General features: G+C 45.1%; 1 protein-coding gene across 1 annotated transcript; it reads right to left on the minus strand.

Moving 5' to 3' along the window:
- Nucleotides 1-160: 160 nt before the first annotated feature.
- sass6 (SAS-6 centriolar assembly protein) lies at nt 161-20,132 on the minus strand. The gene is made up of 16 exons (XM_033965213.2): nt 19,993-20,132; nt 16,526-16,586; nt 16,228-16,307; nt 15,108-15,212; nt 14,585-14,753; nt 14,437-14,514; nt 14,248-14,367; nt 13,949-14,140; nt 13,334-13,528; nt 4,938-5,027; nt 4,675-4,854; nt 3,137-3,218; nt 2,087-2,187; nt 765-853; nt 563-648; nt 161-413 (listed from the first exon to the last, which is right to left on the minus strand). Exons 1-16 carry the CDS (start codon nt 20,052-20,054, stop codon nt 361-363), a joined length of 1,743 nt encoding a protein of 580 aa, XP_033821104.1. The 5' UTR covers nt 20,055-20,132; the 3' UTR covers nt 161-360.
- Between the last annotated feature and the right edge of the window lie 117 nt (nt 20,133-20,249).

A 20,249-nucleotide genomic window follows, 5' to 3' on the forward strand; every position in this document is an offset into this window, starting at 1 on the left:
CTAACTTGTACATATTTCTGATCACCACAATTAACAAAGTATTAATACTACAAAAAAATTCTACTATTCTGTTAGGTGCTAATACACTACAGAGCACTGAAGTGCTGTGCCCTGTGGGCTGCACTGAAGTGTCAGATATGATTTTGTTAGAGTCAAACGTGTCAAATAAGTCTTTATTATTGTACATTTTTATAAACGGAAAACTAATGTGGTCAGACTTAAAAAAAAGTGTTCTTTGTAGATCATTCAGGTGAATATTAGAATCTAACATAAAGAGTAAGTCAAAAACACAATCAAGGGAACTTGAGATGGTCGCATGCACTGGTCAGGTCAGGAGGCCAGGTAGCGGTCAGGCAGAAGTCAGGCGGAGAAGTATGCTGAGGGTACGGAGGCTTTGGTTGGCCGGGGGATGTCTGAAACAGAGCACAAGCCTGAGCCTGTCAGTCATCTGTGGAACAATGACTTGCTGAGCCCAAAACTCAGTAATTTAAAATCTTTGACTACTTTTAGAATAAGGCAAAGTAAGTTCAGCACGTGTTTCCAGTGGAGATGAGAGCTGTACCTTTGCTGGGGAGGCTGGAGGCCAGGCCGTAGATGGAAATACTGTCCATTCTCTCAAAGTATTTGGAATCAAGCCCTGCAGCATCTCTGACAATCACACACCACACTTTTATCAGATACAGATAAAGTAAAAAACACAGTCTTTATTGCAAGATGCGATCAATGAGATTTCTCTAGGGCAATCTTTGGTGCCCCCCACTCACAGCTGTGTGGTCCCCCGCAGGTCAGATGGAGTGCTCTGAGTGCCCCCCACAGGAGGGAGTGTGACTCTACCCACAGGATACAGGGGGCTCTGGAAAGAAGTGTTGTATAGGGTCAGTTCTGTAAACATTGATAGCATGTCACTGAGTCCATCTGAAACATCTTGGGTTCCATCAAACCAACATAAACTTGTCTTAGAGATAAAAGTAGGCAGAGGAATAACAATCAAGACACATTATAAAGCCCTTCTATTGTGCTCTGACATCTAAACCTCATTAGCAAGAATACCTTGTGTGTCTTTGTAATCCCTCAGTTGTCCAGGTATGAACCATACCAAAAGAAAAGTTACCGTAAATTTGGGACTATAGAGAGCACCTGAATATAAGCCGCACAAGCTAAATTTGAAAAGAAAATCAATCTTGTACATATATAAGCTGCACCTGAATATAAGCCGCAGGTTTTCATATTGTAACATAAGATATTTACATAGAAAGACGGTACACGGACACGCTTTTTTAAAACTGTGCCTGAAAATTGGCACCAACACGACATCAATGCGGGATGAATATACCTGCAGGTTTAGAAAATAAAGCTGTACCAACACGGGCCATCTGCTTTTATTTCCTTTTGTCGTCTTTTTACATTGACGTTGAGCTTACGTGCAGTGGCTCTATTTCCTTCTTTATGTTAAAAACTGCATCATATCCATTTCTTCGTGTTTTCCATGATGAGGGCGTGTGCGTGATGCGCAAAATGACCATTCAAAATCAAAACTAGTGAATTCTTCAGAGCATAATCTTTCCTCACGTCTGTCTCACTTTTACGTTTACAGTTACTGTTGTATAGGCCGCAGGATTCAAAGTGTGGGGAAAAAGTCGCGGCTTATAGTCCGAAATTTACAGTAGTTTATTTGTGGCTCAGGATTTTAGAGTGGCCATCACAAAGCCCTGATCTCAATCAATGTATGGGCAGACCTGAAAAGGCATAGACAAGTAAGCAGTCTACAAACTTGGCTCAGTTATACCAGTTCGGTCAGGGCCAAAATTTCTGCCAACTACTGTAAGAAGCTTGTGGAAGGATATCCAAGAACATTTGACCCAAGTCATACAGTTTAAAGGCAGTGGTACCAAATACTACTGAAATGTATGTACCTTTGACTTTGAAGAAAGTAATGAAAGAAATAATTTTTTAATTTTTAATTGACCTAAAACAGGAAAAGTTTAGCCATTTCATGTCAGACAGTGAGGAAAAAAAGATTATGTATCTTTTTATATAGTGTATGTAAACTCCTGGTTTCAACTGTATATCCACAGTGTAGTGTCACCTTTGCACCAGTTTTGGCAGCAGGCTCTGGAGGGCCCACTCTGGTCTGGTGTTTGTCACTGAGCTGCCTCTCGTTGAGCTGCTTGTTGAGCCAACTGATCACTGCAACACAAAAAGAGCAGAGCCAGATGATCACTGCAACACAGACAGGGACCTCAGGCAGTGCTAAAACCTGTCTACAGCCCTGGACATGTGACCCAGCACCAGGTGCACCAAAGACAGGTGACCCACCCCTGGGTACACCGGTAACATGCGACACAGCACCGGGTGAACTGTTAACAGGACCTCAAACAAGTAGCACTTTCCAAAGTGAAGGCCCCGAGGCACTGAGCTGGGATGCCTGGTAAAATTGGATCAAATATACTACACAAATAAACCTGATTTGAAATGTTATTCAAATTACAATAATTACAAATATCAATATCTTGAAATGGTTGGTTGAATGCTTATTCAAATCAGTTAATTCATTGCTATTCACATGTTGTTCCCTGTCCCCCTCATTTAAAATTTTTGTAAAGCCCAAAATCATAACAGCAGTCGCCTTTCCGTCGCCAGTCTTGAACTCTATCTGGAAATAGATGCACATTAGTCCTGGACACATCTGCAGCCTGCCCGTCCATGGGAGTGGATCTCTCCTTCGTTGTGGTCCCCGAGGTTTTTTTGGGTTTTTTTTTTTCTTGCCGGGAAGGAGGGTCTAAGGACGGGATGTTCTGGGACAGTTATCCATTTGCTTGTTTTCTGCTGATTAATTTGCTAGTATGTTTCTGTTTCATTGTTGATTTTCTAAATTTCTGTTGATTAAATCAATTCTCACGTTCAGCCCTAAGAAGGGACTGCTGATGTGCTTTTGTTCTTTACAAAAATAAATTGAATTGAAATTGTATTATTTTGGGGGTCTTGGCCTAAGAGGTTTGGGAACCTCTACATTCAACAACATGACATTTGTGATCATTTTTACATTGCTCAATAACAAAATAGCACTTCCTTCACAAAACTGTTGATTTGAACAAAAAAGTTACCAGGCAACAGTAGTGTCCAGACTCACACGTACCATTCTCATTGGTCTTGAGCACCTCTCGGCTCTCATTCAGCTTCTGTACTGTGGACTCTAACTGCTCCTTCAGTGCACAGATCTGAGAAGAACAACAAGGGTGATGCACTAATAAAATCCATCAATTTCCCTCTACATTACACACAATGCCAGTTGTGAGGCGCCTTCTACTCCTCTTTGCTACAGAAATGGGTGCATAATGCCCCACTCCTCTAGATCATTTTCACAAAATCCCAGCTCATTTCGACAAGTTCATAAAAGTCTCATGCGTTAAAAAGCTGACAATTTGTGAGATTTTGTGATTTTAGAAATTGGAATAGCATACAGCGTTTTTGTCCTCACTACGGCAAATCCTTAAGAAAAATGGTATTTAGTGTAATTTTTGATTGGGATGTTAAAAATAAGTTTTGTGCAAAATTGAGAAAAAAAATTTCTCCCCATATGAAAGTTAGTTCCACTTTGTAGGGGGCGCTAACGTGCTCAATTCCATTATTTTCCATTGAGCAGGTTCAGAAAAGAATTTAAGAACTGCACATAAAACATTTCCTCAAATTTGAATCACCTTTTACAGCCCTGCTGCACAAAGATCATGAGCCATGTACAAATTTTTTTTAATAACTTTTGATACCCCCCACTCCTCCAGAACATTTTCACAAAATCCGAGACTCTTCTAACAAACGCCCATGTATGAATTTGTTTGTTTTTGAAGTATCATGTGTTAAAAACCTGACAATTTTCTGTCATTGCTTTGGCATGGCACGCAGTAATTAATCCATTTGTGAAGCCTGGTGAGTTCTGAAATAGAAAAAGGTTTATTCTTTGTTACAACAGATATGGACAGGACATATCTGTTGTAACAAAGAGAGTGAGAATATTTTTTTTTACAACATGAATATACTTAAATTTTCATCAGACAACTCTTCATCTGATTGGAGCTTGGCCCATTTAAACGTCCAGCCACCTTTAGGCCTCGGGGCATGATTAATACACTAAAGAGGCGTGGCTGTGGGCTTAAGGGCAAATGGGCTTGGCTTTGCACTACGCTCATGGTGAAAGGGGTCAGAGTGTGCTTACGGAGAAACATGCAGAGAGAAGCACTTAGTGCATTTGTGGGCAGGGAAGATGTCTATGCTTTTCTCTCAACAGCACTTGATCTTTTTAATCTTTTAGAAGCTTGATTTTTCAGCTTGATCCCCTGTTGTGATGCTTTGACAAATCAGATTCAAATAATTGTCATGGCATTCTGCGTTTTATGATCGCTTTCAGCAAGAGCCATCCCAAATTGATGTGTAGAACTCAACTCAGAGTGCTACACATATCACTCTAGTGAAAACATGGTTACGTCAAAACTGCTAATCATCTTTTAAATTAAATAAGCTACTGATGTCAAACAAAAATGCATTTCCTGTAGACTGAGCTATGTGTAGTAGATTGTTGCTCATGTAGACTACATAAAATAGGGGGAAACACACTTCTGCTCAGTAACACAGAGTATGGTACTCTACACTTCTCAGAATGCAGAGCTCCAGTAGAGGTACCTGCTGGTCCTTGGTGCTCAGCTGCTGCTGGCTATTGTGGAGCTCCTTCTCCACGCTCTGCAGTCTCTCGCCGGTATCCTGAAGGACCTTCTCCTGAGACACGGTCACTGTGTTCTTCACTTTGATCTTCCCCATCAGACCTTTGACCTCCATCTGAAGCTTCTGGATGATGTTATTGGCCTGCAGGCAGACAGAGACAATAGAAAACACACTGTACAGAGGATATCTCAGGCACCGGAGGAACTGGAGGATAGGCTAGTCACCTTGAGCAGCTCCTCTGACAGAGATTTCACTGTTGCCTCCAGTTTTTTGATCTGTAGATCTTTGCCTTCAACATTTTCTTCTATGGATACCTGAAAAAAAGATGTAATGTTTCACTTCACAGACTGATCTGATAATATTTTTATGGTTAATTTAGGTCACATTTTATTTTTTGTAATTCTTTATTCTTTATTTTCAGATAGTGGTATATAGTTACAGGGTTCATTATTAGACTAAATACAGTACCGTAATCATCCACTTACTGTCTATTATGCCCATTAGATTATTGACTTTATTATGCAGTGCTGTCGTGGTTATATTTTTGGATGTGTCTATATTAGGATTAAGCCTAATATTCCAATCATCCTACAGATTACAGTACCCGATGCTCCAATCATTAAGTCAAACATCCATCCATCCATCCATTTTCTTCCGCTCATCCGGGGCCGGGTCGCGGGGGCAGCAGTCTAAGCAGGGACTCCCAGACTTCCCTCACCCCGGACACGTCCTCCAGCTCCTCCGGTGGGACCCCAAGGCGTTCCCAGGCCAGCCGAGAGACATAGTCCCTCCAGCGTGTCCTGGGTCTTCCCCGGGGCCTCCTCCCGGTGGGACATGCCCAGAACACCTCCCTAGGGAGGCGTCCAGGAGGCATCCTGAGCAGATGCCCGAGCCACCTCAGCTGGTTCCTCTCAACGTGTAGGAGCAGCGGCTCTACTCCGAGCTCCTCCCGTGTGACCGAGCTCCTCACCCTATCCCTAAGGGTGCGCCCGGCCACTCTGCGGAGGAAGCCCATTTCAGCCGCTTGTATCCGCGATCTTGTCCTTTCGGTCATTACCCAAAGCTCATGACCATAGGTGAGGGTAGGAACGTAGATTGACCGGTAAATCGAGAGCTTCGCCTTCCGGCTCAGCTCCTTCTTTACCACAACGGACCGATACAGCGACCGCATCACTGCAGACGCTGCACCGATCCGCCTGTCAATCTCACGCTCCATCCTTCCCTCACTCGTGAACAAGACCCCGAGATACTTGAACTCCTCCACTTGGGGCAGAGACTCACCACCCACCCGGAGAGAGCAAACCACCTTTTTCCGGTCGAGAACCATGGCCTCGGATTTGGAGGAGCTGATTCTCATCCCAGCCGCTTCACACTCGGCTGCAAACCGCCCCAGTGCCTGCTGCAGGTCCTGGCTCGAAGAAGCCATCAGGACAACATCATCTGCAAACAGCAGAGATGAAATCCTGTGGTTCCCAAACCAGGCCCCCTCCGGCCCCTGGCTGCGCCTAGAAATTCTGTCCATAAATATAATGAACAGAACCGGTGACAAAGGGCAGCCCTGGCGGAGTCCAACATGCACCGGGAACAGGTCTGACTTACTGCCGGCAATGCGAACACAGCTCCTGCTCCGGTCATACAGGGACCGGACAGCCCTTAGCAAAGAGCCCCGGACCCCATACTCCCAGAGCACCCCCCAAAGGGCACCACGAGGGACACGGTCGAATGCCTTCTCCAGATCCACAAAACACATGTGGACTGGTTGGGCATACTCCCATGAGCCCTCGAGGACCCGATGAAGAGTATAGAGCTGGTCCAGTGTTCCACGACCAGGACGAAAACCACACTGCTCCTCCTGAATCCGAGGTTCGACTATCGGTCGGATTCTCCTCTCCAGTACCCTGGAATAGACCTTACCGGGAAGGCTGAGGAGTGTGATTCCCCTGTAATTGGAACACACCCTCCGGTCCCCCTTCTTATACAGAGGGACCACCACCCCGGTCTGCCATTCCACAGGTACTGTCCCCGACCGCCACGCGATGTTGCAGAGACGTGTCAGCCAAGACAGCCCCACAACATCCAGAGACTTGAGGTACTCAGGACGGATCTTGTCCACCCCCGGAGCCTTGCCACCGAGGAGCTTGCCAACCACCTCAGTGACTTCAGCCAGGGTGATGGACGAGTCCGCCTCTGGGTCCCCAGTTTCTGCTTCCTCCTCGGAAGACATGACAGTGGGATTGAGGAGATCCCCAAAGTATTCCTTCCACCGCCCGACAACATCCCCAGTCGAGGTCAGCAGCTCTCCACCCGCACTGTATACAGTGTTGGTGAAGCACTGCTTCCCCCTCCTGAGGCGTCGGACGGTTTGCCAGAATCTCTTTGAGGCCGTCCGATAGTCCTTCTCCATGGCCTCTCCGAACTCCTCCCAACCCCGAGTTTTTGCCTCTGTGACCGCCCGAGCCGCGGCACGCTTGGCCCGCCGGTACTCATCAGCTGCCTCAGGAGTCCCACGAGCCAACAAGGCTCGATAGGACTCCTTCTTCAGCTTGACGGCATCCCTTACTTCCGGTGTCCACCACCGGGTTCGGGGATTGCCGCCGCGACAAGCACCACAGACCTTACGACCACAGCTACGAGCAGCCGCATCGACAATAGAGGTGGAGAACATGGCCCACTCGGAGTCCATGTCTCCAACCTCCCCCGGGATCAGGGAGAAGCTCTCCCGGAGGTGGGAGTTGAAGACCCCCCTGACAGAGGGCTCCGCCAGACGTTCCCAGCAGACCCTCACAATGCGCTTGGGCCTGCCAGGTCTGTCCGGCTTCCTCCTCCGCCAGCGGATCCAACTCACCACCAGGTGGTGATCAGTTGACAGCTCAGCCCCTCTCTTCACCCGAGTGTCCAAGACACGCGGTCGGAGGTCAGATGACACGACAACAAAGTCGATCATCGACCTCCGACCTAGAGTGTCCTGGTGCCACGTGCACCGATGGACACCCTTGTGCTCGAACATGGTGTTTGTTATGGACAAGCTGTGACTAGGACAGAAGTCCAATAACAAAACACCGCTCGGGTTCAGATCGGGGAGGCCGTTCCTCCCAATCACGCCCCTCCAAGTGTCACTGTCGTTACCCACATGGGCGTTGAAGTCCCCCAGGAGAACAACGGAGTCCCCGGTTGGTGCACTGTCTAGTACCCCTCCCAGGGACTCCAAGAAGGCCGGGTACTCTGCACTGCTGTTAGGCCCGTAGGCCGACACAACAGTGAGAGACCTGTCCCCGACCCGAAGGCGCAGGGACGCGACCCTCTCGTTCACCGGAGTGAACCCCAACACGCAGCGGCTGAGCTGTGGGGCAATGAGCAAGCCCACACCAGCTCGCCGCCGCTCCCCGCGGGCAATGCCAGAGAAATGGAGAGTCCAACCCCTCTCAAGAAGTTGGGTTCCAGAGCCCAAGCTGTGCGTGGAGGTGAGGCCGACTATATCTAGCCGGTAACGCTCAACCTCCCGCACAAGCTCAGGCTCCTTCCCCCCCAGCGAGGTGACATTCCATGTCCCCAGAGCTAGTCTCCATGTCCGGAGATCCGGTCGTCGAGGTCCCCGCCTTCGACTGCTGCCCGGATCTCTCCGCACCCGCCCCTCATGGCTCCTCCCGCAGGTGGTGGGTCCACGGGAGGACGGCCCCACGTCGTTTCTTCGGGCTGGGCCCGACCGGGCCCCGTGGGGAAAGGCCCGGCCACCAGGCGCTCGCTGCCGAGCACCCACCCCAGGCCTGGCTCCAGGGTGGGGCCCCGGTAACGCCAGTCCGGGCGACGTAACTGGCCTCGTTGTTACTCTAATCATGATGGGCTTCTGAACCGCTCTTAGTCAGACCCGTCTCCGAGGACCTGTTTGCCATGGGTGACCCTACCAGGGGCATGAAGCCCCCGACAACATAGCTCCCAGGATCATTCGGGTGCTCAAACCCCTCCACCACGTTAAGGTGGCGGTTCGGGGAGTCAAACAACATTCTATAAAATGCAAAATTGCTTCCAGGTGGGACATAGACATTGCAAGTGGTAATTACTACATTATTTATTCTTCCTGTAACTACTATATACAGTGGGTTTGGAAAGTATTCAGACCCCTTAAATTTTTCACTCTTTGCTGTATTGCAGCCATTTGCTAAAATCATTTAAGTTCATTTTTTCCTTATTAATGTACACATAGCACCCCATATTGACAGAGAAACACAAAATTGTTGAAATTTTTGCAGAATTATTAAAAAAGAAAAACTGAAATATCACACGGTCATAAGTACTCAGATCCTTTGCTCAGTATTTAGTAGAAGCACCCTTTTGAGCTAATACAGACATGAGTCTTTTTGGGAATGATGCAACAAGTTTTTCACACCTTGATTTGGGGATCCTCTGCCATTCCTCCTTGCAGATCCTCTCCAGTTCTGTCAGGTTGGATGGTGAACGCTGGTGGACAGCCATTTTCAGGTCTCTCCAGAGATGCTCAATTGGGTTTAAGTCAGAGCTCTGGCTGAGCCATTCAAGAACAGTCACAGAGTTGTCCTGAAGCCACTCCTACGTTATTTTACCTGTGTGCTTAGGGTCACCCTTTTGTTGAAAGGTGAACGCTCAGCCCAGTGGCCCTGAGGTCCTGAGGTCTTGAACACTCTGGAGAAGGTTTTCGTCCAGGATATCCCTGTACTTGGCCACATTCATCTTTCCTTCGATTACAACCAGTCTTCCTGTCCCTGCAGTTAAAATCACGCCCACAGCATGATGCTGCCACCACCATCCTTCACTGTTGGGACTGTATTGGACAGGTGATGAGCAGTGCCCGGTTTTCTCCACACATACCACTTAGAATTAAGGTCTGGCCTTATCAGACCAGAGAATCTTATTGCTCACCATCTTGGAGTCCTTCAGGTATTTTTTAGCAAACTCCATGCAGCCTCTGTGCAAGACACTGAGGTGAGGCTTCCATCAGGCCACTCTGCCATAAAATCCCTACTGATGGAGGGCTGCAGTGATGGTTGACTTTCTAGAACTTTTTCACATCTCCCAACTGCATCTCTGGAGCTCAGCCACAGTGATCTTTGGGTTCTTCTTTACCTCTCTCACCAAGGCTTTTCTCCCCCGATTGCTCAGTTTGGCCAGACAGCCAGCTCTAGGAAGGGTTCTGGTCGTCCCAAACGTCTTCCATTTAAGGATTATGGAGGCCACTGTGCTCTTAGGAACCTTAAGTGAGGCAGAATTTTTTTGTAACCTTGGCCAGATCTGTGCCTTGCCACAATTCTGTCTGAGCTCTTCAGGAAGTCCTTTGACCTCATGATTCTCATTTGCTCTAACATGCACTGTGAGCTGTAAGGTCTTATATAGACAGGTGTGTGTGTTCCTAATCAAGTCCAATCAGTATAATCAAACACAGCTGATCTCTAATGAAGGTGTAGAACCATCTCAAGTTCTACACCTGAGTTAAATATAGGAGGGTCACAGCAAAGGGTCTGATTACTTATGGCTGGGCGATATTTCAGTTTTTCTTTTTAATAAATCTGCAAAAATGTCAACAATTTCGTGTTTCTCCGTTACTATGGGGTGAGTCCTCAGTGTTGGCAAGCCTTCGAAATCCCTGGAGCTTCCCTCTGAATCAAGCATGTGTGTCTCCCTGTAGCGATGTCTCCTTTGCCGAGCCGTGATGACAGTTTCTGCCTCGGGCACGTCGTCCTTTCCCAGGCAACCAGGTGGACAAAGTCGTATTTCGTCTTGATCGAGAGCAGGTCGAGATTTCACCATGCTGACAGAGAGCCCCCAAGATACCATATCCCTCATTGCTTCTGCTATGTCTTTGTAAAGGCGGGTGCCATCACTGTAGAAAACACGCATTTTGGCTAGATATGGAGTGTGAAACTTAATGATTCTCTTTCAGCACTCTTTTTGCCTTCCCATATTCATTGCGTTTTTCTAGTTCAATAGGAAAGTTGTGGGCAACGAAGAAGCACATGCTGTCACAAAACACTTATTTTTTTCCTGCTATGCTCTCCGAATGACCTCTTTAGTGCGGTAGCTGCCAAACTTCACTACGATAGATCACAGGTTAGCTTGAGTGTTGCTATTGGGTTTGGCTGTCAAAACTCTGTGTGCTCTTTCAATTCGAAGAAGTGTCCAAAAATTTCACCATATCCGGTGCCTCGTTGTCCTCTGGTATACCATAAATGCAAAGGTTCTCCCTCCGTGCTCTGCCCTCTGATCTATCAGCCTCTCTTCGAGGCTAGCTTGGCATTCTGTAAGCCTCTTGATTAGCGTAGATGCTGCTCGTAACAGTCTTGGTCTCTTCAATCCTCCCTTCCGCTTCATGTGTTCTTTGGCTTATTCTTCTCAATTCGTTTTTAATGTTCGCCCTGAGCATGGAAAACACACAAAGAAATGCATATGATGCAGCTTTTAAGTTAAAGGCAATGGATCTGGCCATCAAAGAAGGAAATAGAGCCACTGCACCCAAGTTTAGCATTAAACAATCAAAGGTGCGACGCTGGAGGCGGCAGTGGGAAGAACTTAGTCAATGTAAAAAGACAACAAAAGCTTTCAGAGGAAATAAACGCAGATGGCCTGTGTAGGTGCTTTTTTATTTTGTAAACATGCAGGTATGTTCATCCCGTGTTACTGCCATGTTGGTGCCGTTTTATTTTGTAAACATGTAGGTATGTTCATCCCTTGTTGGCGTGTTGGTGCCGTACTGCTGATTTTCAGGCACAGTTTAAAAAATTAACACTAAAAAAAAAAAAAAACCTCCGGGTACTGTGTAAATATCTCATCTTACAACATGAAAACCTACAGTCTATATTCAGGTGCGGCTTATATATGTACAAAATTGATATTCTTTTAAAATTTAGCTGGTGCGGCTTATATTCAGGTGCGCTCTATAGTCTGAAATTCACGCTAGTCTGAGAGTCGTAAAGGGAGGCAGGAGAACTCAACTCATTGTCTCGCCTGCATAAGTTTCCATTGTAGGGAGTGCATTGAGTTCCAAATTATTATGCAAATGGAATTTCTCAGATTTTGCCAAATTGTCAATGTAAATGGCAGTCATCATAATTTTTAAGTCATCAACCTTTAGAATAAAATTTGAATGTTATTGAACAAACCTCCCAATGATGTTTTGTTTTGTTTTTTCAAAAATATAACCTTAAAATGCACCGTTCCAAATTATGCAGTTTTATATCATGTTATTGGTGTAAAGAACTGAAATGGTCATCTGTTTATTTTTCAATTAGAAGCAACAGCATGTTGCTGAATTCAAAAGCTATTTCAATCAAGACATCTTCACAGGTCAAATTACATTTTAGCATAGGCCCCCTTAATTGTTAGGAGCTTGACAATTCTTGCATCCATTGAACTTGTGAGTTTGTGGAGTTTCTGCTTCAATTTCTTTGCAGTATGTTAGAATAGCCTCCCAGAGCTGCTGTTTGGATGTGAACTGCCTCCCGCCCTCATAGATCTTTCGCTTGCTCCACAGGTTCTCAATAGGGTTGAGAACAGGGGAGGATGCGGGCCACACCGTGCGCTTCTCTTCTTTTATGCCCATAGCAGCCAATGATGAGATGGTACACTGTCATGCGTGAAGATGATTTTGCTACGGAAAGCACAATTCTTCTTTTTGCACCATTGAAGAATGTATTCAATCAGAAACTCCACATACTTTACTGAGGTCATTTTCACACCTTCAGGGACCCTAAAGGGAGTGACCAGTGCTCTCCCCATGATTCCAGCCCAAAATATGACTCCGCCACCTTCTTGCTGACGTCACAGCCTTGTTGGGACATGGTGGCCGCCCACCAACCATCCATCACTCCATCCATCTGGACCATCCAGGGTTGCACGGCACTCATCAGTGAACAAGACTGTTTGAAAAGTAGTCTTCATATATTTATGGGCCCACTGGAGCAGTTTCTGCTTGTGAGCATTGGTTAAGGCTGGCTGAATAGAAGGTTTATGCATAACTGCAAGCCTCTGGAGGATCCTACACCTTGATGTTCACGGGACTGCAGAGGCATGTGGAACGTCCTTCTTAAGAAGTTTTTCCTTTAATTGGACTTACCTGGGAAGCTAATTAGCACAGGTGTCTGAGATTTATTTCACTGACCCAAAAAGTCCTGAGACACAATACCATCCATGAGTTTCACTGGAAAGCAAAAAATTTTACCTTCATGACACTTAAACATAATTTGCATAATCATTTGGAATGTACTGTATTATAACCTCTGATGGCAGAGGCCACATAACAATGACTTAGCTGAAGGTGTGCTTTGTACCATAACGTGAACTAATACAGACAGAGAGTTTGGGGTATAATGTGACAGGGTATGGGATATACAATAACAGGTTATGGGGTATGAAGTGGGTTGTGGGGTTTAAAGTGAAAGGGTATGAAGTACAAAGTGACAGGGTATGAAGTATAAAATGATAAGGTTTGTGGTTTAAAGTGACAGGATATGGGGTATGAAATGAAAGGATTTGAAGTATAAAGTGACAGGGTATCAAGTATAAAGTGACAGGATATGATGGTATAGTCACAGAATATAGGATATAGTAACAGGGTAAACAGGTTTGGAGCATGAGCAGCCGTGGTTGTCTGGACCTTTTGCTGCTGCGTGGCCTCCAGGACATCTTTGGTGCGACTCATGAGCAGTTCTTTGTCCTTGATCTCCTGCTCCAATACGGCCGCTCTCATCTGCAGCTGACTGAGGGTGCGTTCCTTCTCGTGGCTCTGGGCATCCAGAAGGCTGTTCTCTCTCCTCAGGGACAGCACCTGCTGCTTGGATCGCTGGCTCTCCTAAAGACCCACACAGAAGCTGTTTTAATGGTAAACAAACAAACTAAGACCACAGCTCTTTAATTCTTCATATATTGCTTTAAGATGCAAATAGCCCCTTTTTCTTCTTGTAAGAGTTCATACAAAGTGATTGGTTAGGTGTGATTGGTTAAACACACTTGGCACTCAGAGCATGACTACACTTTGATGTTCACGGAGGAGTGGAGCATTTGGACAGAAAAGCACTGAATCATAGACCCTCACATCCACACAGAATAAGATCACACTATTAAACAGACATTGCGCATATGTTTTAATAATCACAGTACTGGATCCCACCATAGAGCAGAGATCTTTGTAGCACATTGTAATGCTCTATGGATGCAGTAAAATACAGAATAAGCTCTGCTGAAGTTCTGTCCTTGTGCCTCTTAGCCTCACCTCCTCTGCTGCCATCAGCTTCATCTTCAGGTCCCTGATAGTGGACTCATTCTTGTACTTCCTCTCTGTAAGCTCGCGGCAGGATGTCTCCAGCTCGGAGACCCTGGAGCGGAGCTGCTGAGAGTTGCTGTGGTGGCTCCTCTCCAGTTCCTGCCTGAGCTGCTCTGCCTGCTCCTGCAGACGCCTCTGTAACTGCACCAGGAGCAGAGCACATGAAGCAAAGTATGGAGAAAAACAGTATGGAACAGAGGAGTAAGAAAAACAAGGAGCAGACCCTAAGATGGCTTGGCTGGCCTTACCTCCAGGTTCTTCTCCCTCTCCCTCTCCAGCTCCTCAGAGTAGCGACTGGACAGAGAGCTGGTCTGATTGGTCCATTCTGAACGCAGCTTCTCCAGCTCTTTGCTCTTCTCACACAGTGTCTTAAGCACACAGAGTTTATGAGCGAGAGACACGATATAAGTAGATGTAGCCTCTTAAAGGAGACATACCTGCTGGGTACAGGACAGTTGCCTGGACAAGTCCTCCTCAGTCTTTTTCAGCCTCACTTCCAGCTCCTCCTTCTCCTCCTGAGGAGATCACGTCCACACACTCAACACAAGAGGTGCAGTCTAAGTGACACGTTAGAGTTAAACCCACCTTCAAGCGGGACAGGCAAGAGGCCAGGTAGTCCTTGATGTCCTTATCGGAGCCAGGTGACAGGCGTAGACTCAGGTGGTTCAGATGTTTGAAGGCATTGGTCTCAACCACACTGAGGGTGGCTGGACCCTCAAGAGTGGGGCCCTGACAGCACAGCTGGAGCAGGAACCTACCGCACGCATGCACACATACACAACATATACACAAGAAGAGTGAATGCATGACATATTATGGCTACATGGACCAAAAAAAAGAAATATGGTTTCAAGATTAATCATTTAATCCTAAATTAGCAAACAGCAAAAGCTGCAATTATTTCTATCAAGTATTGTGCTCTTGTGAGGAGCATGCTGTCATGGGGAGGGGCCTGCTGTAACGGTGAGGAGCCTACTGTTGTAGGACACTAGGGAGGAGCCTGCTGTTGTGGAACACCGAGGAGGAGCCAGCTGTCATGGGGAGAGGCCTGCTGCTGTGGGACACTGAGGTGGAGCCTGTTGTCAGGGGGAGGTGATGGGAGCTGTACCTGGGACTGTCGGCCTCCTGCTCACTGTGGCACAGATGCAGCAGCTCGATGAACTTCTGGGGAAATGAACCGAAGTCCACCAGAAGACCCTGCTGAACTTTGAGACTGAAACACAAAGCACACAAGCACCATTCTAACAAGCATGAAAAGGGTGCAACAAAACACTCACAGCACTCACAATGTGCCAACAGAGGGCACTACAGAGCACTCACACATTTGATTCTCCTGGTATGCAGACTCAGGCAAAAACAAAAAATGCAGATATAAACATACAATAATAATACCTCAGTAAACGCTGACTTGATCTTGTGATAAACCATAAAATATGCAATGCATTTACCATGAGAAATGCAGAAAAAGCAGTAGTTGTAGTTGCTGTAGTTTGTTTTTACTCTAGCTTTATCTCACAGCGCAAACTGGGAATTAATAAATCTCTTTTTGTGAATAAGTGCAATTTAGATTTTATAAATTAAAGGCCCAATATTACACTGTTTTCTGATCTATGAGAGTTGTGTATTGTTTCATTCAGACGTTCTTAACACACAAATCCTCCATATTAAGGCCAAGTTCTTCTCTCAAACACAAAACGCTAATGTTGTGTAATGTGTTTTTAAATTTCACACACCTTCATGAGAATCACTTGGATGATTTCAACCCTGGAATTGACTCAACTGAACAAAAGGTAAAAGATAGCCATTAACATGATAACTACCACTTTATGACATCACAAGGTGGAACAGAGCATTTTGAGCTTTGGAGATGTAGACAGACACACACAAGCTTGACACAAGCATGTGTGAATGAAACAAAACACAACTCTGGCCATGTTTTTTGATGAGGTAACAGCATTCTAATATGGCTAAAAGCTAAAGAGCCAATTTTGCGACCTTTAAGAAAACATAATGTTTGGGTGGCATCATTATGTTGGGTGATGGGTGATGTCAGTGTCTCATATAGCAGAGCCCTGCCCCTGGACCCAGAGCCGTGCCCGGACAACTCGACTGGAGGGACCTGCACCAAACTGACCTGCGCCAAAGCATACCAAAGCTTACTGTGTCAATGGAAACATGACCAATGTGCCAGCAAAGAGCCATACAGTCACTGATTCAACTCCATGTACCTTTGAAAGTCCTCTTCTGAAATGGACAGGGTGAACAGGAAGTACGGGTCTTTGTCATCAGTCAATCTGAAATAGAGATTCTGAGAAGGGAAACGGTTAAATGAAGCATCTAGTTGAATTTTTTATTTTATTTTTTTTACATGAACAACAGGAGAGACTCAAGAACTTGTCTTTGAGAGACAAACTTAAATGCTCTACCAATGTTCAGACAAATTTAAATGCACCACATACAGAGGCTCACTGAGAGACAGTGAAATCGTGTTTTTTATGGAGTGAGTAGGGACTGGAGTGAACTTACCCTTTTGTGGACTGTGGTGGCAGACAGTTGCAGATCTAGAGTGACACGAATGGTGCGTTTTCTGTGGAAATGAACACAAGATACAGCAGGGGCCTGAAAGCACTGAGCAGGAGGCCCCCAAACCACTGAGCATGAGCCCACAAACCACCAAGCAGTGTGTTTTATTCTCCATCATGTCCCCCTGTTTCACTATGAAGATATTGTGTTAACTCATTTTGCACTATTGTTGCTGAGCCCACTCCCTTCCACTGGTCACTGAAATCAAATGTTTAGTACCAGTCCACTATGATACAGCAAAGATACTGATACTGTATGTAGCCCACACACTTAGAGTTTTAAAAAGGTACTACAATCACAACTGCACAAGGCATGGGACATGGGACATGGAAATTTGGTGTCATGATTATCATGGTCCAAATAATTGTAATTAACGATAATATCACAATAATTATTTAAAATGTTAAATAAATGTTATGGATATGACAAAGTTTAAATCTGTCAACTGGACAAATTGTTGTAGGAGTTAAGATGTTTCGTTGCTCATCCAAAGATGGAGATGTACGACACACTGGGGTCCAGACGAGCTCTTGCACCGGTACATTCTCTGATGGAGTGGCTGTTTAGTTTCTCCAAGGTGCCGCTCGCTGCACTCTTCACTACACTGAATGGAGTAGACTACATTACTTTGTTTATGGCTCAGGGTTTTGCCCTTTAGGTGACCCAGTTTCTGTCTTTAAGTGTTTGTAGGTGTGAGATAGACACACCCGCTGTGTAAGGAATAGTTACACCTATCCTTCCAAGTTCAGATTCCCTGGTGTCCTGTTTTTTTTTTTAGCTCTCTTAGATCTGTTGAAGGCCCATTTTGGATAACCACAAGCAGAGAGGGCTTTCTCCACGTGTTGCTCCTCCTTCACTTTTCCCTCTGTAATTGTGGGTACTACTTGAGCTCTGTGTTGTAGAATATGGATAACTCGGAGTTTGTGCTGCAGTAAATGGTGTGAATCCTTCTTTGTGGATTTTTGGGAGGCCAAAGATACAAGGAATGGAGTCACCAGGATAGAGTCTGTAATACAGCTGTCTATCAATGACTTCATCCTTCTCCAGCTTCAATAAGTAGTCTATGATTTTCTTGTTGTACCCACTAGTAGGGTCTTGTTTCAGCAATTCATAGGTGGCGGTGTCTCTGAGGAGGCTGTTCACCTTGGCCTCATAATCAGATGAGTTCAAGATCATGGTGCATCTCCCTTTGTCAGCTGGCAAAATGTTGATGCTGACCAAAACTGAAGAAATGGCTTGAATGAGCAGTGAGACGTCTTTTCTCCTACAACAATTCGTCCAGTTGACAGATTTAAACTTCATCTTTTGCTGTGGATCAGACCTGGACGATTGAGGGATTACACAGAGATTATGGATATGAATAATTATAATCTTTAGATCATGAATAATTTATTAAAAATTTAAACTGTTATAGAATTGTCCTTTTTTTATAAATGAAAACAATTCTTCAGAAGAAATCATCAGGGAGAAGCATAGGTTGCATATGTAAATGGACATAGCTAACCTGCAAGCTGCTGTGTTCCAAAAAGGAAGTGATCATGAGTGCACTTTCAGCTCCATTGACTCCAATTCACTTTACACTGAAAAACTGTCACCCCTCTCTCACATCATTTTGGTCTTAAAATGTTCATATTAACCCACTCTACATGATGCTGGTATTTTTATTTTGCTATTGAATTCAAGGTATGAACATTAATAACAGACAAATCAGGCGCCCCGAGGTCTTTCCCGCTAGTGCTAGCAACATGTTTGATTGACAGCATTGTTAAGCGCCCTTGCTAAACTAGAGGTGCGGCCGGGAAGAGGAGTTACCTTCAACAGTCTTGCTCCGGATTAGTTCTTTGGTTGCTATGATACTCACAGTTGGAATTCCAAATATGACTTGGCTCCAAATTAACCCCTATATAGCCCCCTGCTAGCCTCAATGAGCTTCATTTGGAGCTGAACACTATGGGTGACATCACACTCACTTAGTCCACTTCTTTATACAATCAATGGGGAGAAGTAGCATTATTTTTTTTTGCAAATTCTGGTGAAACAATGGCGATTATCACAATCATATAAAATGTACCAGGAACAAGTATTGTCCAAACTTTTTATCACGATAAACAATATTATTGTTTATTGTCCTGTCCCTACACAGAACCTGGGTTGCCAGTGCTTTAACCTGCACATGCAGGGCACATACAAGTTTTTCTCATTCTCAGTATGTGAACAGGCCATGCCTAATGTGAAAGCTCAGAACGTCCAGAATTCACTCACTGAGCTGCAGAGGCTGCATTAGCTGTGATTAATGATTGGGTGCGGGTGCTGTGGTTTAGGTAGTGACTATTCAGATCAGAAAGAGTCCTTTTAGTTTAAACCAGTTGGATTTTAGCATTGGCACTGGCAACCAAAGAGACTCATTCTGCTTTTTGATTGGATAATCATCTTGCAAAACTTTTTCAGTTCTGAAACTGATTTTGATACTAAGGCTTTAAGTATCTGCCCTATTGTGCTTATGTCTGCTCTGTAGGTATAATCTATGACACCCATGGTTTATTATATCATAATTTGCACATTTTAAATCACAATATTAATCTAAAACAATTTAATAAAAGAAACAAGTCCACAGACTTCTGCTTTAGAAAACTGTGGTGCACAATGGCAGCTGACGTTGCCGCAAATGTCAGCAGCGAAGAGCTGGCAGCTTCAATGGATAGTTGCAGATCATGCTAGCAAGCAGCGTTTTGTTTTTTGTTTTTTTTCCATTTGTACCAAAATGACTACGTATCACTGATAGTAAAATTGGAGAATGAAGTACAGAACAGGGTGCATATGCAAATGTGTTATGTTACTATTACCGATCTCTCAAGTGCCTACAGAACAACTATGTAAATAAAGGGTCAAACATTATTAGCCTTTCTGAGCTGACTTTTGTGCACAAGCAGGATATCGTCGGAACTGATATTTTGGGGTCGATACCTGATCCAGCAAAATATCATGGATCGGTGCTGATGTCCGGTGCCACTATCATTATCAGTGCATCCGTAAAAATTATAACATAAAAGAATGGAGAATGATGTCCCATATTTTTGTAAGTAAGAATTCATCTGCATTAGAAGTGTTGCAAAACAAATATTTGATTTGCACATGTTTACCACGTATATGGTGACAGAGATAAATCCTGTTTATGCAATTTTAAATAAAAATTTTACATACGGTTCCTTCAGTGAAATAAAAACTGTGGAGAAGTTTGACTGTCCTGCAGAAAATGTATGCAGATGCAATGACCAGGTTTATGGTTAATATATCCGTAATAATGATAATATTCAGCGGTAGTGGACACACCAGGTAGCCCATAATTCTCCGGCAGAGTGTGTCCGTGTGTAATCGGTTAGTCTCCCGTTTACTCTCCTCGGACTCCTTACCTCTCGTCGCAGTCCCGGCTCCGCACGGACACGGACAAAGCTTTACTGAAGAGCCGCTCCATGTCCCCCAGCGTGTGGACACTCTCCGCGGTGGCCAGTGGTGTGGAAGCGATGCCTCTCAGTTCAATGTGGCGCTGTCTTCTCGTATCCTCCCGCCGCCACACAGCTGTTTCCGGTCTACGGCTCACGTGACCGAAAGTCAACTAAAACTGACTTTTCTTTTTTTTTTTTATCACTATTTTTTATACACACATACG

Source organism: Periophthalmus magnuspinnatus, chromosome 4 (genome assembly GCF_009829125.3).
Source record: "Periophthalmus magnuspinnatus isolate fPerMag1 chromosome 4, fPerMag1.2.pri, whole genome shotgun sequence".
Taxonomy (NCBI): Eukaryota; Metazoa; Chordata; class Actinopteri; order Gobiiformes; family Gobiidae; genus Periophthalmus; species Periophthalmus magnuspinnatus.